The sequence below is a fragment of the Lampris incognitus genome, chromosome 1, assembly GCF_029633865.1.
Source record: "Lampris incognitus isolate fLamInc1 chromosome 1, fLamInc1.hap2, whole genome shotgun sequence".
NCBI lineage: Eukaryota > Metazoa > Chordata > Actinopteri > Lampriformes > Lampridae > Lampris > Lampris incognitus.
In genome coordinates, this window is record NC_079211.1 from 127,279,367 (window position 1) to 127,306,258 (window position 26,892).

The following is a 26,892-nucleotide window of genomic DNA, read 5'->3' on the forward strand; positions in this document are numbered from 1 at the left end:
GTTCATCAATACCTCAAGCATGCACTGCCTTGTCGAAATTGTGACCATTTTGTAAGTTCAATTGGGGAAATAAAGTTTATTATAAAAAAACACTTCCTGGTTTACCAAAACGTTGCGGTGTATAAGAAAATTTATATATCAACGCTACATACAGCTGTAAAGAGTGTGAATAACAACGCTATGTAGTCTTTTTTTAATGCAGTGATAATCGCCAAGAATATTTTACTCACTGACTTCATTTTGGATATGGGACTACTTACTCCTGGACTCAGCTTTCCAATGGCACTTTATGGGACAACTGAACACGATCTTTAAACCTGTTCTTTCGATGGACTTCCAGGTGGCGCTCGACTGCGATGCACGCGTAGCTCAGTAGCTCGTCCTCAGCAACTCAAACTTTTTTTTCAGTTACTCTTTCGACCAACATTGATAACACATCGCAGCATAATGTCTCAAGGAAAGCCCGGGGGTAAACGGGAAGGCGAGAGTATGTCGCCGTTAAAAAAAAAACTATGGTTAAGGTAAAGTAAGAGCTGTTAGGACGCCATTGCTAACGCTGTTAAAACCGCGTTGCTTGAACAGCAGGCTGACTTCAACTCGTTAATCCAGTCGGCAGTGAAAGAAGCGATCAACAGTATCCTCATCCCACAGTTAACAAAACTAACACGTCAAATTCAGCATGTCAAAGATAATTGTGAACTGGCCAAAGACATCGAGTCCTCTCACAAAGCTATCCGGAGCGACACAGCTAAGGTTGACGCGCTGCAGGCTACGACGAGAGCTAGCAAGCAACAAGCTAATGATCTTCAGCATCAAGTGGGTGGGGGAACTCGCCTCAAAGATCGCTCAGATGTAGGACCATAGCCGGAGGTCCAACGTGAGACTGGTCGGGCTGAAGGAAGGCGAGGAAGGGTCGGACGCCATTGGTTTTCCGAGCAAAACTTTGCCGAGGTTGATACCTTCATTGGGAGAACGGGTTATCCGCATAGACAGAGCCCGTAGACTTTACATCAGAGTTGGCACAGATGCAACCGGCCTCGCACGCTGATCTTCAAACTGCTGGACTACTCTGACTGTGGAGCCATTTTGAAGGGAGCTGGAGCGCAGCCCGTTAAGCATAATAAACAAACCTTGCTGTTCTTCCGGAATTACAGCGGAGAAACGATGAGCAAACGGAAAGAGTTCGCCACGGTCCACAAGAGGATGATTTCGCCGAAAAGTTTATTCAAAACACCGTTCAACCTCCAGCAGCCCCCCCCCCCAAAAAACCTCCAGCAGCCCTACAAAACCAAGAAATGGCCGCTTTGCTCCGGGAGCCGGACAACGGCGACAAGATGGACGCCTCGTCACCGCCACCGTGGGTTAATGTTGCTACAGCTTCCAGCTAAACGATCTTGCGACATTATTCTACACTCTAGCGTCTTGACTTTTCACTGACTGTGACTACCTGCTAACTTAGCTATTCAGCACTGATGGGACTTGGACAGACGTTGCTATTGTTCGCTTTTTGGTGCTGTTTATTCCTCACATTGCTTAACTAATCTGATTGAAGTTAATGACGTTCTGCTGTGTGGGTTATCTTGACAGTTTATGTCATAGGGACTGAATCGTTCACATCACGTATTGTTCACTCTTGAGGGGGGCAATCTTCCTATTGTTTAGATAAGTTGGTTGATCCAAAGGAGTTGAATCGAGTGCAACTGGACTTGGTATATATGTGTATATATATGAAGACGTTTCGCCTCTCATCCAAGAGGCTTCATCAGTTCGTGCCTTTCTGACTAGACGTCTCTACCCACAAGATAACATTCCATGCATATATGGACTCCCTAAGATCCATAAAGATGGAAACCCCATCAGGCCCATCGTAAGTAGCATAAACTCGGTCACGTACAACATTGCCAAACATATAGCCAACATCTTGACCCCTTTAGTGGGCGAAACACCTCACCATATCCAAAACTCCATTGACTTTGTGAAAAGGTCCAAGGCGTAAAACTGGAACCGAATGAAACCATGGTATCCTACGACGTGACCTCGTTATTCATGTAACCAGGTTAAAATTAATGTTTTTATTTTATTTTGTTTGAGTATGAAATATCACCAAATCCTGTCTGTGTGCTGTTATTTGTGTTTACTACATTTTATTTTATGTCATTATTTACTTTTATGTGTTTTACAACGACCGTCATATACGTGTTCTGTCGCTTTAAGAGAGAGGTCTTATGGGTACACGGAAGACGGAACGCGGGAGAGGCCATTTTTGTTTTGTGGGAGGAGTCTCAAGCAGCAATCGAGCCGAGCCACACGTGTTTCTTACCGTGGGACAGTTTTGCTGGTTGAGGAGAACGTAACCTTGAGTATCCCTGTAAGAAGATACTGCAAGCTGTGGGATAAAATACTTGTTTATCCTTTCTTACATCGGAGTCCCATGGACGGTTTCTCCTTTTAATGCACACGAGTGAAGTCCGGGCAGTGGTTGAGCTTCGACCCCCACGTCCGTAAGAAACACCGCTCCCGCTGGAGGACTGGACGGTTGTCGAAGGGTTTGAAACCAAAATAAATGGCAAGGTGGGCCAAATAGAGTCCTGTGTGTCCCCGCTCCTTCCTTGATCATGATGATGATGAGAGACTGAGGGCCCCCCACAACACCTGGGGCCCCACACAACTAGAACACAACGCAGAGCTACTGATGAGAGTGACGGGCATGCAGCAGGCTGACCAGCATAGAACAGCATAGGACTGCCCCCGTTACATTCACCTGCATCCCAACCATGGAGGCTTTGGAAACTGTGAGGCAACGTTTGCTATGGGACGACACCCTCCACGATAGGACCAACCTCAGCCCAGACCAGATTTGCCAACTACTGGACCTTTGCCTGAACACTACATATTTCCAGTTCAGGGGCCAGTTTTACAGACAGAAACACGGGTGTGTAATGGGCTCACCAGTATCTCCCATTGTGGCCAACTTACACTACCGTTCAAAAGTTTGGGATCACCCAAACAATTTCGTGTTTTCCATGAAAAGTCACACTTATTCACCACCATATGTTGTGAAATGAATAGAAAATAGAGTCAAGACATTGACAAGGTTAGAAATAATGATTTGTATTTGAAATAAGATTTTTTTTACATCAAACTTTGCTTTCGTCAAAGAATCCTCCATTTGCAGCAATTACAGCATTGCAGACCTTTGGCATTCTAGCTGTTAATTTGTTGAGGTAATCTGGAGAAATTGCACCCCACGCTTCCAGAAGCAGCTCCCACAAGTTGGATTGGTTGGATGGGCACTTCTTTGAGCAGATTGAGTTTCTGGAGCATCACATTTGTGGGGTCAATTAAACGCTCAAAATGGCCAGAAAAAGAGAACTTTCATCTGAAACTCGACAGTCTATTCTTGTTCTTAGAAATGAAGGCTATTCCATGCGAGAAATTGCTAAGAAATTGAAGATTTCCTACACCGGTGTGTACTACTCCCTTCAGAGGACAGCACAAACAGGCTCTAACAGGTACTATTTAATGAAGATGCCAGTTGGGGACCTGTGAGGCGTCTGTTTCTCAAACTAGAGACTCTAATGTACTTATCTTCTTGCTCAGTTGTGCAACGCAGCCTCCCACTTCTTTTTCTACTCTGGTTAGAGCCTGTTTGTGCTGTCCTCTGAAGGGAGTAGTACACACCGGTGTAGGAAATCTTCAATTTCTTAGCAATTTCTCGCATGGAATAGCCTTCATTTCTAAGAACAAGAATAGACTGTCGAGTTTCAGATGAAAGTTCTCTTTTTCTGGCCATTTTGAGCGTTTAATTGACCCCACAAATGTGATGCTCCAGAAACTCAATCTGCTCAAAGAAGTGCCCATCCAACCAATCCAACTTGTGGGAGCTGCTTCTGGAAGCGTGGGGTGCAATTTCTCCAGATTACCTCAACAAATTAACAGCTAGAATGCCAAAGGTCTGCAATGCTGTAATTGCTGCAAATGGAGGATTCTTTGACGAAAGCAAAGTTTGATGTAAAAAAAATCTTATTTCAAATACAAATCATTATTTCTAACCTTGTCAATGTCTTGACTCTATTTTCTATTCATTTCACAACATATGGTGGTGAATAAGTGTGACTTTTCATGGAAAACACAAAATTGTTTGGGTGATCCCAAACTTTTGAACGGTAGTGTATGTTGGCTGTGAGATTTCCAACTCCAAGAGCATAGCATTATGTGTTGATGGCATCTTGCTCATGGTGTGTCCCCCACTGGATCCATGGCTTCATAATAGGCTTGTGTCTTTGTTTGCATATGTCATTGATTAATGACCTGCCTGGATTGGCAGCAGTCAGGATACGGTGCGCTATGGAGCCTGTAATGCGACCCACTCGCTCCTGATGCCACTGCATACAAGATGCCTGGCTGATGGTTGCTCTCTCCACCTTGTCCACCTCCTCTTCGGTCACTTCATGCAGGCTGAAACACCATGGGTTCTTGGATGGTGTGGCGAAAGCTTTGAAACTGTTCAGAACCACTGCATGTGATGATCTGTCAGCCAGCATGGTCAGAAATTGCAGCTGCTGTGAAGTAGAGGCTTTTGGGATTGGGGCTTTTCTTTCAATTTTTCCTCCTGATGTTTGCTCAGAGTAAAAAGTTGTTTCTGCTACAAGTGCAGGCTCAATTTTTTTTTTTACACAGACCTGATTCCATGCACAGGCTTTGCTTGTGCATGGGACTTTATTAAACCCCATCCTAACACAGCCTCTAATTTAAAAAGAACAGTAGCCACATGGGAACACGACTCATCCAGACTGAAAAAAAGCAGGAACAGTAGTTATGGAAATACAAAGTGTGAAATACATCAAGCTTCATATTCATAGGCACTCCAGATACCCTGTCATGCAGTCGCAATGACCTATCAGAACTGTGCCGTCCCCCTGCACCGCAACCCAGGTCCGATGAGGCTTTTCGGGAACCCTCCAGGATGGCTTCACATCGCAGCGATATAAATAAATGTCGCACTCTGACATTTTGTAACGTAATACCACCCCTACAAATCCACTGGTAAAAAAGTGTGAGCCTCCAGGGACCTGTAATTCTTCAGGTTGCAGTGCGAGTAGATCCCTGTGTGATATAGCACATCGCCAAAGCATAGGCTAATAACATTGAGTAACGTTGTTGCTACAGTCGAAACTGTGCATGGAATTCACTCATTTTTGTCTTAACATGCAAAGATATACTAGTCTTTTATATCATAGTGTTAATGAACGTAGGATACCAACATAGACCATAGGATGACCATAGGATTCTGATATTACAGTCAGTTTGCATAATCATATCTAAGGTTATAGCAAAGTGTCTCTTACCTGGAGACTCAACCAGATAACAAAAAATGTCAGGAAACGACACCTCTGGCCATTCAGTTGGGTCGTTTGTCCAGTCATGTATACTGTATGGACAATACGACTCAGTTTTTCTATATATTGTGCTCTGTCGAGTGGCAGCAGTGACTCTGCATAAGCCATGATGGGTTTAAATACTGCACTTTTCCAGTCGGGGAAAGGATTGTTTTCCCCACGCCCACTCCACCCACGCCACGCCCCCAACTATGACTAGACACTGACTGTATCTATGTGTACTATTCACAGAGGACTGGGAAATGTTGCAATCACAGCATTTTAAGATGGCAACAGATGTATAATGACCAAAAACAACAACCAGTTTCATATTCACATCGAATCTGTGGACAACCATATCAAGTTCACCAGAGAGGATGTGAAAATGACAGGTTAGCCTTCTTAGACTGTGAAATTGCAATTGGTGATGGAGGACATTTGATTGTTGATGTTTACTGCAAACTAACACATACTGATCAGTACATACTGATCAATACTTAAGGTTTGACTCTCATCATCCACTGGAGCACAAACTAGGAGTCATCAGGACGCTGTACCACCAAGCTGGCAGTGTCCCCACTGACACAGGAGCCGGGGAAGGGGAGAAATCCCACATTAAACAAGCCCTGGTGAAGTGTGATTATCCTAACTGGGCATTTGTCAAAGCCAGGAAGATGCCCAAACAGTGCACCAGCTGTCTAAGCATAAACCAGTGGTGATTCCATATGTGGCAGGAGTGTCGGACAAACTGATAAGCATATTTTTAAAACACCACTTCTCAGTTGCATTCAAACCCCAAAAGACGCTGTGCCAGAAATTTGTCCAACCCAAGTATCGGGTCCCCCGTCACAAACAGAGCAATATAGTGTACACTGTTAAGTGCCTGGAGGATTGCCGTGACTTATACATTGGAGAAACTAAACAGATGCTGGCCAAGAGAATGGCACGACACAGGAGAGCTAACACGTCAGGCCAGGACTCCGCAGTCTACACCTATCTACAGGCCAGTGACCACTCTTTCAAGAATGAGGAAATTCACATCCTTGATAGGGAGGACGGATGGTTTGAACAAAGAGTAAAAGAGGCCATCTATGTCAAGAGTGAATGACCATTCCTGAACCGGGGGGGGGGGGGCTAAGAGTACATCTGTTGCCATTTTACAATGCTGTGATTGCAAGCAAACATTCCCAAATCCTCTGAATAGTACACATGGCCATTGAAACTCTAGTTAATGGTCACACCCCATATTTGCATATGAAACTGGTCGTTGGTTTCGGTCGTTATGCAACTGTATTGTTTATAAGGGTGGGGATAGCTGCAGTCAGTTTAGACTGAAGATGTCACTTAGTTGAGTGATGAAATGTGTCTGTCAATAAACGTATCCAGATTCAACCTTCTTTGATAATGTAATTCTTTCAAGTGGGCACTGTAAGATTTTTTTTCTTTTCTTTCTCCTTCTCCCTCATTTTATTTCTCAATTCATCATTTTGTCTCTCAGATATGATGGAGAGAGCCATCATAAACACGTTTGTGGGCCATGACGTGGTGGAGCCTGGCAACTACGTTCAGATGTTTCCCTATCCGTGTTACACCAGGGATGAGTAAGACATGGATTTTTGATTTAGTAATATTTACATGTTTGGATTCCTATCAGGGCCCCTCCTGCTATAAGAATGTATAAAACTGTATTAATTTGATGAAAGCATTCCTCAAACAGCATACTGATAACCTTTGTGTTTTGTTTTTTTTCTCTAGTTTTCTGTTTGTAATTGAGCACATGATGCCTCTGTGTATGGTCATTTCTTGGGTTTATTCGGTGGCCATGATGATTCAACACATCGTTGCCGAGAAGGAGCACCGCCTCAAAGAGGTAAGACCGGATGGACACCTGTCCGACTGAAAACAGTCTGTTTGCCAGCATGACATCCCTCATGCTGGCCCTAAACTTGTCTTTTACTGTCTGTTTGTCTGTCTGTCTGTCTGTCTGTCTGTCTGTCTGTCTGTCTGTCTGTCTTTATAGCTGCCTGTCTGTCTACCTTTCTGTCTGTGTTTCTGTTTATTTATTTGTCTGTCTGCCTATCTGTATTTGTCTATATGGCTGTCATTCTGTTTGTCTGCCTGTCTGTCTTTCTGTCTATATGGTATGTCTGTCTTTCTGTGTGTTTCTGTTTATCTCTGTCTGTCTTTCTGTCTGTCTATTTGTCTGTCTACCTATCTTTGCCTATTTGTCTGTATGATTGTCAGTCTGTGTCTGTCTAGCTATCTTTGTATGTCTTTCTATCTTTCTGTCTGTCTGCATGACTGATTGTCTCTCTATTTGTCCTCCTGTCTGTGTTTCTGCTGATATCGATCAAATGGACGCCTCCCTCTCTACCATCTCTTTGACAACTTGCAGCACAAAAATGTCGCTCACACCAACCAACTCTCTTGTACAACCTGTTGGAAAAATGTCTTAAAGCAATGGAAACTTTTTCTGCTATAAATTTCTTATTCTATAAAAACTGATTGCTGCTGTTGGATGGGTTTGGATATGAATGTCCTCTTGCTAGTTGGATATTCAAGACATAAACATGACTCTACGAAGTATTTAAATGTTGGGCATATTTGCATGTGCATAGGAGACTAAATCATAGATGGAAAATACATGTCATCACAAATTAAAATCTTTTAGTCTATAGAAACAAATGTCAACACAAATTTTGCAGCCCTTAATATTCATGTGTTAAGCTATTTTTTTTCTCAGTTGATAAATTTAGCGGTGGAGGAATGATTTTCAATGCAACAGTACATCACCACTGTAATATTTAAACAAGTCATGTAGTCTGGATTTGAGGGATAAAATGCATTCTGTTAAATCAAGCAAAAAATATGTCAACTGAGTGAGATTATGTATCCCTTTTTAAAGCAAAGCCACTTGTGTATTCTCACTTCTTTGAAGAAAATTCTCGATACAGGTGACATTCTATTAAAAAACAAGTGAATATGAAAATTGCTTTTACATTTGCAGGGGAAAACAAGATTATGATTCTCAATTTTACAATAGATCATTGTGTTAAAACTATTCCTTCACATCTATTCTACTTCATCCTCAGGTGATGAAGATGATGGGTCTGAACAACGCAGTCCACTGGGTAGCTTGGTTCATCACCGGCTTTGTCCAGCTGTCCATCTCTGTCACAGCTTTGACTGCCATCTTGAAATATGGTCGGGTGTTGCTCCACAGTGACCCCTTCATCATCTGGCTCTTCCTCACTATTTACGCTGTAGCCACCATCATGTTTTGGTGGGTGCCAAAACTTCACTTTCTGAATGGGCCATAATATGGAAATGTTAAAAAGTCATCAACAAAAGATATTTGATTAGATTTGTATGAGGATGTTGATGTGAAGCACTTTGCGTGTCTAGAAAGGTGCTATATAAATGTAATTTTGATGATAATTATTATTATTATTATTATTATTGAGTTGATTTGATCATACTTGATTGATATCTGAAGATATCTGACAGGTCCATTTAAGACTATAAATACATAGACCAAAAAGACTTGTTAAGTCCCCTATCTATCCCCATTAGCTGAAAGGAAACTTCTCTGTATTAAGTCTATCAATAATGTATGGTATGATTTTCGGTCCCCCTTTGTAAAAGCAGTGTCATATTGTCAACCTCAGTTAACTACTTTTAAGTACTAAGAGCTCGATACAGTTTTGTACATTTCCTTGTATTATTCTCTAATTTGCCAACCATTAGTCTTTATCTAAATATTTGCTCATTATTTCACAATTGAGACATCTCACTTTATTTGTTCAGGTGAGGACCACCTTACTATTATGAAGTCCCAGCTATACATGGCGGTCACAAGATGGTGGATGGTTCACTGTCCCAAACCCCATTCTATTTTTCCATTTGAAAAAAAAAAGTGGCTGCAAATAAGGTCTGTGATTGACATAGGGAAATACCCTCAACTAATTTGTTTCTATAAGTTAAGTGCAATCTTTTGATAGCACGCATGCATATGACTTTTGAAGCAATAATTAACTTAAAGTCCATTGCTAACAAGATGCTTAACTGTCGACATCCCAGCCAGCCAGTTAGCTATTTAATTAGAAATATTGCTCTTGTGAGTAAATTGCTGCTTCAAAATTCATGAGTGCTACTGCAGACAGCATTCGACTTGTGGAACAACATTGATAGGTAACTTAACCCTGTATGAAAAACAGATCTTATACGGGGAGATTTCATTTTTTTTTCCAAATTGGAAAACATGACAATTTCAGTTGTTGTATCATCTACCATCTTCCAGCAAATTTTCTCCTACCAGGTGACAGCATGGCTGTGGCACTCTAGCAATAATTATATCACATCACAAACACCAGATGGGACACCAATTTATGAGTCAAAAAAACAAAACAAAACAAGTTTGTCACTGGAGACTTGGAGTCTTTTTGTTATGGACCAATGCTAAATTGAAAAGCAGTGCTAGATGATCGCATATGTCATGCTTGTCTCTTAGTTTCCTGGTGTCAGTGATCTACTCCAAAGCAAAGCTAGCTTCAGCCTGCGGTGGGATCATCTATTTCCTCAGCTACGTGCCCTACATGTATGTGGCCATCAGGGAGGAGGTGGCCCATGACAAGATCACTGCCTTTGAAAAGTGCATTGCTGTAAGACTTTTTCTATGCTCTCACCCTTGTAGCGTTGTCAGCTTCCACAAATGAAAATATGGGATGGGGAGGGGGGTTATTGGTTGTTGCTTATGTAGATTCTCATGTAACAGTGTAACGACCACAGATGTGTAGACTTGCTAACCCTTGGCTAACGGGTCAGACCCTTTAGTTGACTGGTTAGCGCAGTCACCCGTGGTACAGGGAACCCAGGTTCAATTTCCGGCTGCCCCCTGAATTCTTGCTACATTTGGTGGCAGCAGTGGGATTCCAGTCTCTTCGAGAGAGTGGGTTCGAATCCCACCACTGCCACCAATGTAGTGAGAATTCGAGGTCAGCTGAGAATCGAACCTTGGTTCCCCGCACCACAGGTGACTGGGCTAACCAGTCAACTAAAGGGTCCGACCCGTTAGCCAAGGGCTAGCAAGTCTACACATCTGTGGTCGTTACACTGTTACACTCATTTATTCACTGATGATCCTGTTGTGAAGTATGTTTAGTTTCCTTGATATTAAATTTGCTGTAGGCCCACAAATAAAGTTAGAGTTTTCAAATTATATGGTGATAATTTATTAATATTACTATCATCACTAGTCAGTGTAGTAATATTATCCTTCCAGTTAGAATGTGTCACCACAACAATATGTTATACTGTAGGCGCAGACAGCTTATTAATTATTAAGAGCCTCCTTATGGGAAAAGATGTGTGTGTGTGTGTGTGGGGGGGGCATTACATCACAGCCAGAGACGTAATAAAGAGTTTTCTTACATTTCATAAAATTTGACTATAATTACGCAGTTCAACAAACTAACCCATATCTGTTTCCTCCCATATACCTACACTAAACTGATACTCAAAGATACAGAAGAAAATATGTCCTGCATGAGTTCAATATGGGATGCATTTTTTACTTTTCAATTCCAAGATGATTGTGCATTTTACGGGATGGTTGGTAACCCTATTCCCTGTATATCTCTTAGCAATACCACATTTTTTCATCAGATGAGCAGATCTTCACATTAAAAGCATGATCAAGTCACATTCTCTGTCCGTGTTCTAGAGACTTGTGATCTTATATTAGCGGGACAAGAGCTTCTCAAGGTTACCGGTGTTCTTATTCCTCATATATCATCCATGTCTAGCCATGGTATTTTTTTGAAAATATATAATGCAATACTCTGGTTAGATTTACTTGCTTCTCTCTATATCTTTTCCAGTCTCTGATGTCAACCACAGCCTTTGGCCTGGGGTCAAAGTACTTTGCCCTGTATGAAGTGGCTGGAGTCGGCATCCAGTGGCGCACCATCAGCCAGTCACCTGTAGAGGGGGATGATTTTAACCTGGGCCTGTCAATGATGATGCTCATCATTGATGCCAGTGTCTATGGGGTACTCACCTGGTATATAGAAGCCGTGCATCCAGGTGTGAAGAATAATCTAATTACTATTGTGCCCGAACACCATTATTTCTGGAGTCTTCTACTAAGCCCTTGCACTTGACAGCATCATTGTCCTGTTTTCCGACTATTTTGTATTTTAATTCTCATATTTTCTGCATCTGGATGCTCAAAGGTGCCTTTACGCTAAATGCACTTGACTTGATGTGCACTCTTGGCTATGATACAATTACTATGCAAACATTTTTCTACTACAGCTTCATATAGTACTACTATGTACTCGATGATGCCAGTTGGCAACATTCAGATTCATTTGCTAATTACCATCTCTCTTGTAAGTCGCTTTGGATAAAAGTGTCTATTAAATGAGTAAATGTAAACATGATAATCTGAATTCCCTTCATCCTTATTCCCAATTTGTCTAGTGTTTTTTTAGACAAACTAAGTTGTACTTATTTGTCCTCCCTCCTCATTCCTCTACCATAGGCATGTATGGGCTTCCCCGCCCCTGGTACTTCCCCCTTCAGAAATCCTATTGGTGTGGCAGTGGAAGGGTGGAGACATGGGACTGGCCATGGTGTAGCGGCGGGACTGCCAGGCTGAGCGTGATGGAGGAGGATCAGGCGTGTGCTATGGAGCACAGAAGATCTGGTAATGGTGAAGTGATGGTTTGAGTTGGATGGCAGAAGTTTGGTTTGAGAGATTTTCACATTCTGTCAATCAACTTTTGCAATAGCAGAGTGCATTTTTTGTGCACAACTCAAATTTTCTCTTTCAATCTCCAGTCTCCAAACCATCCAATCAACCAACCATCCTAGCATATTATCATCCAATCATTGAGCTTTTTTTGTTGATGTACCACCAAGTTGGTTTGTAGTACTTGATTATGGACTCGGTCTCGAGTCTGCATTTTAAAGGTCTCGGTTTTGTTTTGGACTTCACAGAATAATGACTCAGACCTGACTCGGTCTTGGACAGTGTAGATTCGTTTACCTTTACTACAATGGTAGACTGCTACAGTTACAGTCATAGTGTTTAATTGGACTTGCACTGTTCTGGTGTCTGAGGTTTCGGCCCCGCTGGACTTGAGTTTGACACGCCACCTAAAAGTCTTGGTCTTGACTCGGACTCCATAAGCTTCGGTCTCGGACTTGACTTATACTAGCCATCCTAAAGACTTGGTCTCACCTTGAGTACAAGGCTACCCCCAATTATGCTCTTTTCACATCAATCTCACATTTCCATATTTCTTATAACTTTCCTTATCATCCCCTGTAGTCAAGTCGGGGAATTTCAAGACAATCTTAAAGACAACTAAGACATGACCCAACTGTTTTTTCTGAGCCAAAGTTATTGCACATCTTTCTGTTTAACAATACCTTATCTCTTCTCAATCCTATTCCAGGCTTTTTATTAGAACATCAAATTAGACCCTCACCTCCTCGTCCTCACACCTCAGCAATCTTCATCTATTTTAATTAATGGTTTATTAATTGAGTGAGTGGTGGGGCCTGTTTTCCCTGATGCTGCTCATTATCACCCTTTTGAAAAATCAGCCCCAACAGACCTATCTCCATTTTACCCCTGGTTACCTCTGAGCTATTAGACTCTCAGCGTAATGGCATGAGCCTGCTCGTCTGTCTGTGTTGTTATACCTATGATTGTGATAGTGATGCTAAATGCTTGAAATCTTCTCCTGTGACTGGTCCTGCTTACTGTATGGTCAAAGCAGGGGTTGATTGTAACCTAGCAGTCAGATAAAATCAACTAAGGAACAGAGGATGAGATATGTTCTTGTTTGAATCAAGTCTGGTTTGTGTAAAAGCACAAGATAGCCCCCCCCCCCCGTATACCGGAGAAGAGCCAGACGTAAAGAGGTTGAGCTAAAATAACATGGCCATTCCCCAGCTAAAGATCACATTAGGGCTGAGTGATGATGACAAAATCAAATATTGTGATATTTTTTGCCTTAATACCTTGATATCGATGATGGGATATTTTGGGGATTACAAATGGTGCTTTCATAAATTACACATTTACACACTATCTGTTTATGCTATCCCTTTTGTGTTGTTGTCATGGTCTATGTACTTTTAAATTCTCTTTGTTTATCTCTAAATTTTTTTTCTGTTATTGAACTACTGTGTTGTAAGGTGGCCTTAGGTGTCCTGAAAGGTGCATGTCAAATAAAATGCCAAATAATACAATTATTATCATTCATTACAAGAAAATGTTGAGAAATGATCATTAGTAATGTGGATATGTTGACCAAGTAGGTAGAGACATTCATTGTTCATTTCACTGAAACAGTGGAATAAGTTCAGTAAATGGTCTCACTTTACTGTAATGTAGCCTTCAACCCCAGGGAATGACAACATTTAAGTTATATCACCATATTACCAGAACCAAAATCACAGACGATATCTAATCTCATATCATCATTGTGTAGCTCTAGATCAGATGTTCTTTCATTTTTAGTACTGAAGGGATTTTTTGTTGTTGTGTACATTAATGTTAAAATCAATAGTTATGATTTCTCAGGTGTGGCCAGGTATTTATGACACAGTCGTTAAAAACTGAGGTGTGTGATTCACCGTTTTTACAATGCCTTTTACATAACACTGACTTTTCCATCTTTTCTTCCTTACTCCAGAGGAGATGCGGGGTATTGAGGAAGAGCCCAGCCACCTGCCACTGGTAGTGTGTATAGACAAACTGACCAAAGTCTACAAGACTGGCAGCAAGCTGGCCCTCAACAAACTGAGCCTCAACCTCCATGAAAACCAGGTGGTGTCCTTCCTGGGACACAATGGGGCAGGCAAGACCACCACTATGTGAGTTAAAATATTGTGTGTGTGTGTGTGTGTGTGTGTGTGTTATCTGCACTCACAAGGACCAGGTGTCCTCATTAGGATAATAAAATCACAAACCACCTACCCAGCAAGGACTTTTTTTTTTTTTTTGGCCGACACCATGAAAAGTGTTATTTTTGGGTCCAATTGGGGTTAGGCTGAGGTCTAGTATTAAAGTTTAAGCTGTAGAAGTTGGCTTAGGGCTCAAGTTAGGGGTTAAGATTGGATTTATGTTTGGGTTAGTATTAATTTTTTTTGCTCAGCTTTGGGTAAAGGTTAGGGTTAGTATTAGAGTTTGGGGTTAGAGACATGGGATTTTGACTCTAAACGCTTTGTCCCTTTTTACCTGTGTGTGTGTGTGTGTGTGTGTGTGTGTGTGTGTGTGTGTGTGTGTGTGTGTGTGTGTGTGTGTGTGAAAGAGAGCGAGAGCGAGAGAGTGACGTTCATTTGTGTGTGTGTGTGTGTGTGTGTGTGTGTGTGTGTGTGTGTGTGTGTGTGTGTGTGTGTGTGTGTGTGTGTGTGTGTGAGAGATGTGTGTGACATTCATGAGCTGTAACTTGTAAGCTAATTTAAACAGTGCAGTGCCCCAGCCACCCTTTCAACTTACAGCATGTTTTTCCAATACACTCACAATGCTCACAACTCATTTCAGTGTAGGTCCATGTTACGGCCACGGGTGTGTCCGTATAGTTTTGTGTTGCCTCCTGTATCACTCTGACTCTACATTCAGGTATCCACCAGGTGCTCCTCATCACCTAATCAACTGGTCAACGAATCATCCAATTTTCATCAGCTGTGCAGTCTCCCATTTAAACCCCCACATGTCTTCAGTTCACCGGCCAGCTAGTTTAGTTTGTGTGATGTAGTTACTTTTCGTTTGTAACGTCGGGCCCGTTTTTGGTTTAGTTTGCATTGTGACTATTTTGAGTTATGTTTAGTTGTTTAGCTCTTTTGGGCGAGGGGATCAAGGTAAGATGCCCATGGGCAAACACCCCATCACGTAGCTTACCTCTGTTAGACACACTAGGTTAGCAGCGGTTGCCACCTTTTTGTCTTTAGGTTTGGTGCTTTTCAGCACTGTCAAGGGTGGGTTACTTTTGTTAATAGTTTGTTTTGGCAACCGTTCGGTTCCCTTGTCCTGTCATTGTTAATAAATATATTTATTATATCTATACGTTTATGTCTCACTGTGTTGCACCCTCACCTCACTGTTACTCAGTACACTAATAGTTGCACCCTCTCCAGACCGAGGGTCGTAACAAATGGGGGCTCGTCCGGGATATTGGCGGCTTTGGTCTGGCTAGTTGCCGTTTCCTGTAGTGTGCTGTGTTAGCGTTCGGTGTTGGGTGGTGTTGAGCACAGTGTTCATTATTGTTTAGTGTTGTTGGTGTGTTCTTGGTTTGGTGGTGGGTATGGCCGTGGCTGCTGGTCCACTTCCTTTCATCCTCTGCCATGGTGTTGGTTCTGGTGGCAGAGCTTCGTGCCGACGCGGACGAGGTCCGATGCTAGGGCGGAGCTGCCGGCCAGGCTGGTGTGGTTCGATCCCTGGTCCCCTGTGTTGCACTCGGCGTGGGTGCTGACGCCCGCCTGAGAGGCAGGCTGAGTCAGGTCTCCAGTGGGAGATTTGGGGGGCGGGATTTGTGGCAGAGAGGCTGGAGGGGAGTTGCGGACGGTAGACCTTTAAGGCTATGAGTGCGGGGCGCGCTGCGCTCTTTGCTTCCACCACCAGCTGGTCCACGCTGGCACACGTTGTGTTGTGACTGTGGTCACGAGTTGTAGCTGGCTCACCTGCGGGTCGAACGCAGCTACGTCACTTGGCGTGGGTCGCCACGGTGACCGAGGTGTGGTCACGAGTTGTAGCTGGTTCACCTGCGGGTCGAACGCAGCTACGTCATTTGGCGTGGGTCGCCACGGTGACCAAGTGTGGTCACTAGTTGTAGCTGGTTCACCTGCGGGTCGAACGCAGCTACGTCATTTAGCGTGGGTCGCCACCGTGACGGTGTGTGTGCTACTTTGTGTTGTCTGTCAGTAACTTGTTGTGGTTGAGGGCCACTTGGTAGGTGACCATGTGTTGGTGGGAAGGTGCTGGCCATATTTGGGTCACATTTTGGATGTAGCGGCGCTACTTGTTGTGGCTGAGGTGCTCCACCGTTTTGTTTGGTCACATGTTGCTGTTAAGTAGCACATTGTCTTGTTTTGGTTCTTGTGGGGTTTTTGTTTTGTTAACAAGCCTGTAGGGGCTTGTTTTTATGGGTGGGGGTGTTACGGCCACGGGTGTGTCCGTATAGTTTTGTGTTGCCTCCTGTATCACTCTGACTCTACATTCAGATATCCGCCAGGTGCTCCTCATCACCTAATCAACCGGTCAACGAATCATCCAATTTTCATCAGCTGTGCAGTCTCCCATTTAAACCCCCACTTGTCTTCAGTTCACCGGCCAGCTAGTTTAGTTTGTGTGATGTAGTTACTTTGTGTTTGTAACGTCTGGCCCGTTTTTGGTTTAGTTTGCATTGTGACTATTTTGAGTTATGTTTAGCTCTTTTGGGCGAGGGGATCAAGGTAAGATGCCCATGGGCAAACACCCCATCACGTAGCTTACCTCTGTTAGACACACTAGGTTAGCAGCGGTTGCCACCTTTTTGTCTTTAGGTTTGGTGCTTTTCAGCACTGTCAAGGGTGGGTTACTTTTGTTAATAGTTTGTTTTGGCAACCGTTCGGTTCCCTTGTCCTGTCATTGTTAATAAATATATTTATTATATCTATACGTTTGTCTCACTGTGTTGCACCCTCACCTCACTGTTACTCAGTACACTAATAGTTGCACCCTCTCCAGACCGAGGGTCGTAACAGTACACTAGAAGCATGATGGTAAGGTATCACAGGGGTTACTGACCCCCTTTCATATGTATAACGATGATACTCAAGCCACCTAAAATTGCTGAGAAAAGCCCTTGTGGTTTATAATAGCCAAAGTAGCCTTGATATGGACACAGTGTAGTATGGACACTGTTCTGAGATTTTTCACAACCATTTAACTGCATTATTATTTATGTAGCCTTCATAAATTTTTAATCAGGAAAGAGTGGTAGTCATTGTAGTGTTACTTTATTAAATCCACAGTGGAAGGTTCCTATTTCACTGAAGCACCGCAACCAGTGCAGATATAGAACGAAGAATGTGCTAATGTATGGTGCAACATCCTAAACAAAATGCATGGGTCACATTTACCATTCAATTATATCCACCCAATTTAATAATTGTGCCAATGCCGAATTCTGACTTCCTATCCCCGGCTTGTCATAGGTCCATTCTGACAGGTCTGTTCCCACCCACATCCGGCTCAGCAACCATATATGGTCACGACATCCGTACAGAGATGGAGCGTATTCGGCAGAATCTGGGCATGTGCCCCCAACATAACGTGTTGTTTGACAAGCTGAGCGTTGAGGAGCACCTCTGGTTTTATTCCAGGCTCAAAGGCATGGCTGAAGAAGACATACGCAAGGAAATGGACAAGTGAGTAGGGTGCATAACTGCATAATAGAAGGACAATGTTGACGCTACCAACGACCTGTTGGTGTGTATAGACCCTTTTACAGTTGGTCAACAGTGAACACGTGATTTTGCTGCCAAAATGCGCACGCATACTATGCGTGACATAGGTCACAAAAGAGTCTAATGTTCAGTTTAAGCAACACAATTTTAAGTTAAAAAAACAGAATTAACTTACCCGATATAAAATGGGCGCCACATACGCATGCATTTTTAATGATGCCTTCAGTCCAGTCCACTCGTTCTATTGCTTGTAGCCACAATCTTTGCCTGTTTGCATTGAACGGTCTTTTCCCCAATGGAATGCAGTAGAATTTAATACCTTTAGTTTTGCTAGGCCTGTTCTGGCAAACCACAACACAACAAGATGACATTTTAAAAATGTAATTATCAATCAATCAAAAATCCACTTGCACTCTGCATTGATTGGAGATGGAGAAGTTGCCTCTTTTGCTGCCAAAATGCGCACGCATACTATGCGTGATGTAGGTCATAAAAGGGTCTATAATGTGTGTGTGTGTGTGTGCGTCCAGGATGATTGTTGATCTAGAGTTATCAAACAAGCGCCACAGCTTGGTGCAGACGCTGTCCGGCGGGATGAAGAGGAAGCTGTCGGTGGCCATTGCTTTCATTGGGGGCTCAAGAGCCGTCATTTTGGATGAACCCACAGCAGGGGTGGACCCCTATGCACGCAGGGCCATCTGGGACCTTATCCTCAAATACAAACAAGGTGAAAAGAGGATGGATACAAGAGTGTGTCCTTCTTTATGCTCCAGTAACTTTTTAAAACTGTGCTCTTTAGAGAGAAGTGGAGTTGATTTTGGGACTATGAAGGTAACTTTCACTTGTATGTGCAAAAGTTAAAAAGTTGTAACAGACTACCACACATTTTAGCAAAACTGCATTACCCTGAATTGTCTCTGGGAAAAAAAATCTTATTCATTAGAACATGTCTCATAGTGGTGAATTATTTTTATTTTTATTACATGGTGCAGAGGGTCCTACTTGGTCATATAGGGTCATACTTGGTTGAACTTTCAAAAGAAGACAATTTATTGCAGATACAGTCGTGAAAACAAGCTGACTTATTTTATATATGTTTTGATTCTTATTTGATTTGACAAATAGCCAGCGTGTTAACAAAATTATCCTGTCTTTAGCATGGCAACGTGGCAGTTCTGATAATGTTGCTTTGGACAGCTTACACCTTTTTAGCTTTTTGCATCTCAGTCTTACTTTTGTAGTCTTGAGTTGTGCACCTCTCATCTCCTATTTTCTGCACAAACTAATGCATACTTCCATTTGTGTTTGTGTGGGTGCGTGTGTTTGTGGCTGTGTGTACTTGTATGCATTTTCACCATTCTTCAGGCCGTACCATTCTGCTATCTACCCATCACATGGATGAAGCTGACCTCCTTGGAGATCGCATAGCCATCATCTCCCACGGCAAACTCAAGTGCTGCGGTTCACCACTCTTCCTCAAGAGCACTTACGGAGATGGATACAAACTGACTCTGGTCAAAAAACAGAGTGAAAGCCTAGGTGTGTGTGTGTGTGTGCGCACATGCGCATAAGGTTCCTGCAAAATTTTTTTTTATAGATATGCAAGTTAACTAATTTTGTTTGGAAGAAGTTCAAGTAGGTGTTGGTAGGTGTTGCAGTTTAAGAAAAACTATAACTTGCGTGTTTACATCATGATCCTTGGATAGTTGGGCTGTGAAAAGTTAAATCTTGCTTTGTGTGTTTGCATTTGTGGTTGTGCGTGTCATTCAACAATTTCTAATCTTTTTATTAGCAGTTTGACCCTCACCTGTTTCTCTTATTTTTTCTCTCAAGCAGATACATTTCCTCAAAATCTTTGTCATATTATGATTTTTTTCTTTATCTTAAGTACCTTGCTCTAATTTCTAACTCCTTCTGTTTTCATTCTCCCCTTACATCTGCTTGCGTTCATAATATTGTCTGATGTATTTTGTGCCCTCAGACCAGAGCTGCCAGCTGCAGCCTCCCTGCTTCCTCTCTCCGTCATCGCTTCTCTCACCTTGCTCTGAGGTGCAGGTCACCCAGTTCATCCGCCGGTTTGTGGCATCCTGCTTACTGGTGTCTGACTCCAACACCGAGCTGTCCTACGTGTTGCCCTCAGAAGCTGTGAAGAAGGGCTGCTTCGAGAGGCTTTTCCAGGTACACAGACAGGAAGACCCTGGTTGATCTTTATTGTGGATAGTTGGACAGGCGGGCGATGAAATAAGTTCTCGTGCTGCATGACGTCTTAGGAATTTCCTTTGCATAGGAGAGGAGACTTTTTGGGGAGCTTGCAGTATTTCTTTATAAATGCAAGTTGAGGGTGTCCAATTCGAAAAGAAAAGAAAGGCAGGGCAAGATGTAAAAGGCTTGCAAACTTGCAAAAAGCTATGAAAAATCAAAAAAAGACAATTACACCTGAACACTGTTTTTTAGACAGATGTCCAACAACCACACTTGGCTCTGAGGTTTGTTATAGCCATAGGGTGTCATGTCATTTGAAAGTGCTATGGCTTTTGTCTTTTGCCATTTGGAGAGGCTTATGTATCTTATACCGGTTTGTCTATCACTGGTCTTGTGTCTGTTTCCAGGCTTTGGAGCAGAGTTTGGACAGCCTGGCCCTGACCAGCTTTGGGGTAATGGACACCACATTGGAGGAGGTCTTCCTCAAAGTCTCTGAGGAGGACTTGTCACTGGATAACAGCGATGCTGGTAAGTCTTTCTTTTCTACAGCTTAACACACCCTAAGAGTCATAAAGGCGATTCATAAATTAGTCATACCTTTTTCTGCAAGAATAGATTTCTGCAGGATATGCTCTGTCTGAGAAAAATGTTGACAGTAGACTTTGCTATAAAGTCTTCCTTTTACCCTGAGTTAAAATGCTAATTTTTTTTCTCTCCTTTGTTGGCAGATATGAAGGACTCTCCCGGCGGCAGCTCTACGGGTAAACCTACAGCAGTAGCAGGAGGCTTGGGAAGACCTCAGGGTGATGCCAGCCCGATGGAGGTGTGCGAGAGGCCGGAGGTGGAACTGAACAACCTGGTGATGTGTTCAAGGCTCAGCCAGAGCCAGTCCTCCCTGAAATCCTCCTCCTCCATAGGCTCAGTGAGAGGTGACGAGGGTGGGCTCTACGCTGACTTTTATGGGGACTACTGCCCCCTCTTCAACAACGGCCAGGAATCTGACTCTGCTAGTCTGAAGGGTAAGAGGGTTAAAGGAAGACTGCATTCAAAAACAACACAAGGCCCAGTAACTAGAGCGCCATGCAGTCACATAGATGATGGTGATTTGCTTTACAAAACTTACTCCATGTACATGGACTAAACCGTTACCTGTTAGCACCGCCTAAGGATATTGCGTCAAATGATGTCACATACTTTGGAAGTAAAAAACTAACCGATTACAGGAAAGAGAGAGAGAACGGGCATTATGACTTTAGCAGCTTGTCAAGATGGTTACGTCCTTGCGCAATGCTTGCTGGTACATGTAGCAGCTGTAAGATTGGCTCTGTCAACTGGAAAAGACCGTTTTCTCTTTAAATTAATTACAACAAAGCGGTTCAAGTTTTAATAGACAATATAGACCATCAGTACTTTCTGGCTGTACACATTAGGAGCAATGAAATTTCCCTTTAAGGACAGTGCACACCACAGATAAGAAGTGATGAGTTAAATGACTCAAAATGCCACCTGTAGTGCATACGGCAAGTGCCAGTTGACGCCTGTCAAATATTAAAGGAACTGTATCTAGCAAAGCTCTGCAAAGCCAGCAAAAACCTTTTTCCCCACAGAAAAAATGAGTCCATATGAGTGTCGATGCTTGGGGATAGACAGAATTCATAATTATAAAGTGGACGATAGAGGGCTACATGATCCCACCCAATCCTGTCAAAAATTTCCATGTCGTGTCCCAGTACTGCGACTGCCTCAGTGTTTTTATCTCATGTTTTTTGCTTGTGTTGGCCCTTCTGGCACCCGTCCCGTGTATAACTGAAATGATCTACAAATGATGCTGTAACAAAGTTGCGTATATAGATGAACACTTCAAAGTGTCTATGGCATGGGTATTCAATTATGTGCCATGGAGGTCAGGTTTTCTTTTCAACCAAACACTACACCAGCTTTTTTCACTGATTAGTCCTCCTTTCTCAGTTAAATCAGCTAGTGTAGTGTTTGGTTGGAAAGAAAACCTGCATACACACAGACTTCCATGGCCCACAAATGAATACCACTGGTCTATGGCATATACAGTTAAGGTCAAAATTATTATCCCCAAGGAACTATGGAACATTTCCCTAAAATTCTACCCAATGTTTGCATCATTCATAAAACTTTACATCATAAAACATTCATCATTGTTAAGGCCCCTATTTGGTACATTTTGGAATGTAAAATAAATCTTCAGGTTTGCTTTATACCAAATGTAGTGAAACTTGAGGTGGTCAAAATTATTAGCCCCCCATGTGATATTTTGCTTTCAAACCACACCTGAGCAATCAATCAGCTTTCAAACCACACCTGAGCAATCAGTCAGCATTGAACTTTACTTAAGGGACTCCAATGAACGGGGCTAGTGGCACTTGAACACTTGATTGAGAGGGACTACTCTTAAATTCGTGATAAGAAGTAATTTCGTCATGCCAAAAAGTAAAGAAAGCAGTCTGGAACTCAGAAAGAAGATAGTGGATGCTCATCTTAAGGGGGAAGGCTATACTGTCATTTCCAAGTGTTTCACAGTGTCTAGAACAGCTGTACATTGCATCATTGCAAAGCACAAAGAGACAAATTATTTTAGAAACAAACCTGGGCGTGGTCAAAAGTGCAAGATTTCAAAAACTTTGGAGAGGAAAATAGTCAGAGATGTTAATAACAATTCCCGGATCTCTGCCAAGATGATTGTTGCTGAACTGGCCTCTTCTGGACTTGATGTTTCAAGGAAGACTGTTGTGAGGGCTCTTCATCATATGGGCTTTGAGGTCATTGTCCCAGAAAAACTCCATTGCTCACACAGCGGAAAATCAAAGCCAGACTGAAGTTTGCCTGTGAACATTTGAAACATGGGCATGAGTTTTGGAAGTCTGCCCTTTGACCTGATGAGACTAAACTTGAGCTGTTTGGGCATATGGATGTTGCTTTTGTTTGGCGAAGGGAGAAGCTTTCAACCCTAAAAACACAGTTGCCACAGTTAAATATGGTGGTGGGAGCATAATGCTGTGGGGCTGTTTTGCTGCTTCAGGAACAGGGAACCTTGTTCGGGTGCATGGGATCATGAAGAAAGAAGATTATGTTGACATTTTGAAGGATAATGTAGAGAAATCTGCTGCCAGTCTAGCTTTAGGTCGCTGCTGGGTCTTCCAGCAAGACAATGACCCGAAGCACACATCCAAGTTGGTCCAAAACGTTTTGAAAGAAACCAAAATCAAGGTCCTGGAGTGGCCCTCTCAGAGCCCAGATCTCAATCCTATTGACAATCTGTGGCAGGAGCTCAAGGTTAATGTCCATACTCGAAAACCACGCAATTTGGATGAGCTGGAACAATTTGCCATGGAAGAATGGGCTACATTACATTACAGTCATTTAGCTGATGCTTTTATCCAAAGCAACTTACGATAAGTGCAGTTAACGTAGGAAATCAGGAGAACTACTAGTTGTCAGAGGTCATAAGTGCATCTTCTCTCTAAACAAGCATCTAAGAGCAAAACCAGTGCTAAAGTGAAAGCGCAAGAAAGAGATTTTTTTCTTTTTATATGAGTGAATACAATACGTGCTACGAGCAAGCAACAGGGTAGTAGTTCTTGAAGAGGTGAGTTTTCAACCTATGCTGAAAGATGGGCAGCAACTCCACTGTCCTGACATCAGTGGGAGTTCATTCCACCACTGTGGGGCCAGGACAGAAAAGAGCCATGACCGGGTCCATCGGCAGCACGGGCCTCTGAGCAACGGGCATCCCGAGGCAGCAGAGCGAAGTGGTCGGATGGGGGTGTAGGGCTTGACCATGGCCTGGAGATAGGAAGGAGCTGTTCCTTTCACTGCCCTGTAGGCTAGCACCAGAGTCTTAAACTGGATGCGAGCAGCTACTGGGAGCCAGTGTAGGGACATGAGAAGGGGAGTTGTGTGGGAGAACTTAGAGCGGTTGAACACCAGACGAGCTGCAGCTTTCTGAACAAGCTCCAGAGGTCTGATGGCCGACGCCAGGGCACCCGCAAGGAGGGAGTTGCCGTAGTCCAGCCGGGAGATGACCAGAGCCTGGATGAGCACCTGTGCCGTCTCGTTGGTGAGGAATGGGCGAATCCTCCTGATGTTATAGAAGAGAAATCTGCAGGAGCGAGCAACCGATGCAATGTTTGCAGCAAATGATTGTTGGTGGTCCAGGATCACACCCAGATTCCTCAGAGTCTGAGTTGGCGTCACCACGGTGTTGTCAATGGTGATGGCCAGGTCTCGGTGCAGGCAACCTTTCCCTGGGAGGAACATCAGCTCTGTCTTGTCCAGATTGAGCTTCAGGTGGTGTGTCACCATCCACTCCGAGATGCCAGTCAAGCATGCAGCAGTGCATGTCTCTATTTGTGTGTCAGAGGGAGAGAAGGACAAGATCAGCTGGGTGTCATCGGCATAACAATGGTAAGAGAAGTCATGCGAGCGAATAACAGAATCCAGGGATGTCGTGTACAGGGAGAACAGGAGAGGACCCAGAACCTAACCTTGTGGAACACCTGTAGTCAGTCTACGAGGCTCTGACACAGATCCCCTCCATGTCACCTGGTAGGAGCGACCTGTCAGGTAGGATGCAAACATTGAGAGTGCAGAGCCTGTGACACTCAACCCCTCGAGGGTAGAGAGGAGGATCTGGTGGTTCACTTTGTCGAATGCAGCTGACAGGTCCAGGAGTATCAGGACAGAGGAGAGAGAGTTTGCTCTCACAGAGTGTAGTGATTCTGTCACTGCAAGGAGGGCCATCTCTGTCCGGTGACCCACCTTGAACCCAGACTGGTTGGGGTCCAGGAGGTTGTTCTGGTGGAGGTACAAAGAAAGTTGGTTAAAGACAGCATGTTCGTGAGTTTTGGATAGAAAGGGTAGAAGGGAAACCGGTCTGTAGTTTTTGACATCGGAGGGGTTAAGTGATGGTTTCTTGAGAAGGGGGGTGACTAGCAGTCTTGACGGCAGATGGAAAGCATCCTGCCTGGAGGAGGTGTTGATGAGGTAGGTTAGAAAGGGAAGGCGTTCAGGTGCTATAGATTGAAGAAGGGGGGAGGGGGCTGGGTCAAGCGAGCCTGTTGTGGGGCGACTGGATGTGATGAGGTTGAGGACCTCGTCGGGGGAGAGGGGAGCGAGGTGGGATAGGTTGGGACATGGAGAGGTGAAGGAGGGTGCAGAGGGTGGGCTAGTGCAAGGAGCGCTAACCGGGTGGTGAGGAAAGGGGGATCTGATGTTGTTTACCTTCTTGTCAAAGAAGTTAACGAAGTCATCAGGGAGAAGGGAGGAAGTAGGAGGAGGAGATGGGGGTTGAAGAAGTGTAGAGAAGGTTTCAAAGAGTTTCTTAGGATTAGAGGCAGAGGATTGGATTTTAGAGCAATAGAAAGCAGCTTTAGCAGCAGAAAGGGAGGAGGAGAAAGTTGAAAGAAGAGATTTGAAGTTGAGAAGGTCCTCTGGGAGTTTGCCTTTTCTCCATTTGCGCTCTGCCACTCTTAGTCTCCATCTGTCAGTAAATACTGAGTCGGACAGCCAAGGGGCAAGTGGAGTTGGGCGTGCAGGCCTGGCGGTGAGGGGACATAGGTTGTCCAGAGAAAAGGAGAGGGTAGAGAGAAGGAAGATCAGTTGCAGTGTCAGAGGGTAGGAGAGAGAAAGATTCAGGTGTAGGGAGGATAGAGGTAACAAAGGAAGAAAGATCAGTGGCGGAGAGAGATCAGAGGTGTCTGCAGGTGGAAACCATGTGGGTGGGTGGGGCTGAGGAGGGAAAAGAAAGGGAGAGCGAGTAGGACATGAAATAGTGGTCAGAGAGCTGGAGGGGAGTAACAGAGAGAATGGAAATAGGACTGTGTCTAGTAAAGATAAGGTCCAGCTGGTTGCCGGCCTTGTGGGTAGGAGGAGAGGGTGAGAGGTGAAGGTCAAAGGAGGAGAGGAAAGAGAGAAGAGGATCTAGCTTGTCAGTGTGGATGTTGAAGTCACCGAGAAGGATAAGTGCAGAGTCATCATCAGGGAAGTGTGAGACAAGTGTGTCAAGCTCCTCCAGAAACTCACCAAGGGGGCCTGGTGGGTGGTACACAACCACAATGGTGAGTTTAACTGGATAAGAGACAGTAACAGCATGAAATTCAAAAGAGGGCGGAGAAAACTGTGGAATGGAAACAAGAGTATTTCCATTTCAGGGAGATTAGCAGGCCAGTACCACCACCCCGCCTCCCAGCTCTGGGAGTGTGAGGAAAAAGAGTACACATCTGACAGAGCTGCAGGCATGGTAGTGTTTTCTGGCGTGATCCAGGTCTCAGTTAGGGCAAGAAAGTTGAGGGAGAGCAAGGATGCGTAGCCTGAGATAAACTCAGCTTTTGGCACCGTGAACTAGCAATTCCAGAGCCCTCCCATCACCACTTGCTCAACGTGAGTAGAGAGAGTGGGATAGATGAGATTGGTAGGGTCACAGTGCCTAGGAGGGACCCAACGTCTATGCCAGCCCCAGGAAGAGGAAAGGACAGGAATGTGAAGGAAACACATAGTCTATACTAGGTACACAAAATACAGATGACTTACCGGATCTAAAAAGAGCAGTCCTTGCTTGATGAAGTCTTGGCTTGAAAAAGTCGCGCTTGCCTTTGTTCACTCTAGCCTTTGTTCAGCCTAGACCTGTTTCTCTCGGGCTTGTTTGCCTGACGCTTGGAAGCCAGTGATGTAAAGAGCACTGATTGCTAATTGTCTAGCAGGAGTGCAGGTCACACCCTGGCCACTTAACACCCAATTGGCCAAAGAGCTAAGGTGAAAGTAGGCCTATTGCCCAGAAACTGGTCACTTATGTAGCACTCTATCAAATCTCACACAA

The 26,892-nt window shown here is 43.8% G+C and overlaps 1 protein-coding gene across 1 annotated transcript in view; it reads left to right on the forward strand.

The window, feature by feature from the left end:
• Positions 1-26,892, forward strand: part of abca2 (ATP-binding cassette, sub-family A (ABC1), member 2) — a 220,575-nt gene that overhangs the window by 136,478 nt on the left and 57,205 nt on the right. Inside the window, exons 15-27 of the mRNA XM_056296979.1 lie at positions 6,877-6,979; positions 7,134-7,248; positions 8,471-8,661; positions 9,889-10,039; positions 11,258-11,462; positions 11,923-12,087; positions 14,090-14,270; positions 17,592-17,804; positions 18,374-18,570; positions 19,209-19,382; positions 19,825-20,021; positions 20,453-20,573; positions 20,774-21,064. Coding sequence (XP_056152954.1) covers positions 6,877-6,979; positions 7,134-7,248; positions 8,471-8,661; positions 9,889-10,039; positions 11,258-11,462; positions 11,923-12,087; positions 14,090-14,270; positions 17,592-17,804; positions 18,374-18,570; positions 19,209-19,382; positions 19,825-20,021; positions 20,453-20,573; positions 20,774-21,064 — 2,304 coding nt within the window. The remainder of the gene's footprint in view (positions 1-6,876; positions 6,980-7,133; positions 7,249-8,470; positions 8,662-9,888; positions 10,040-11,257; positions 11,463-11,922; positions 12,088-14,089; positions 14,271-17,591; positions 17,805-18,373; positions 18,571-19,208; positions 19,383-19,824; positions 20,022-20,452; positions 20,574-20,773; positions 21,065-26,892) is intronic.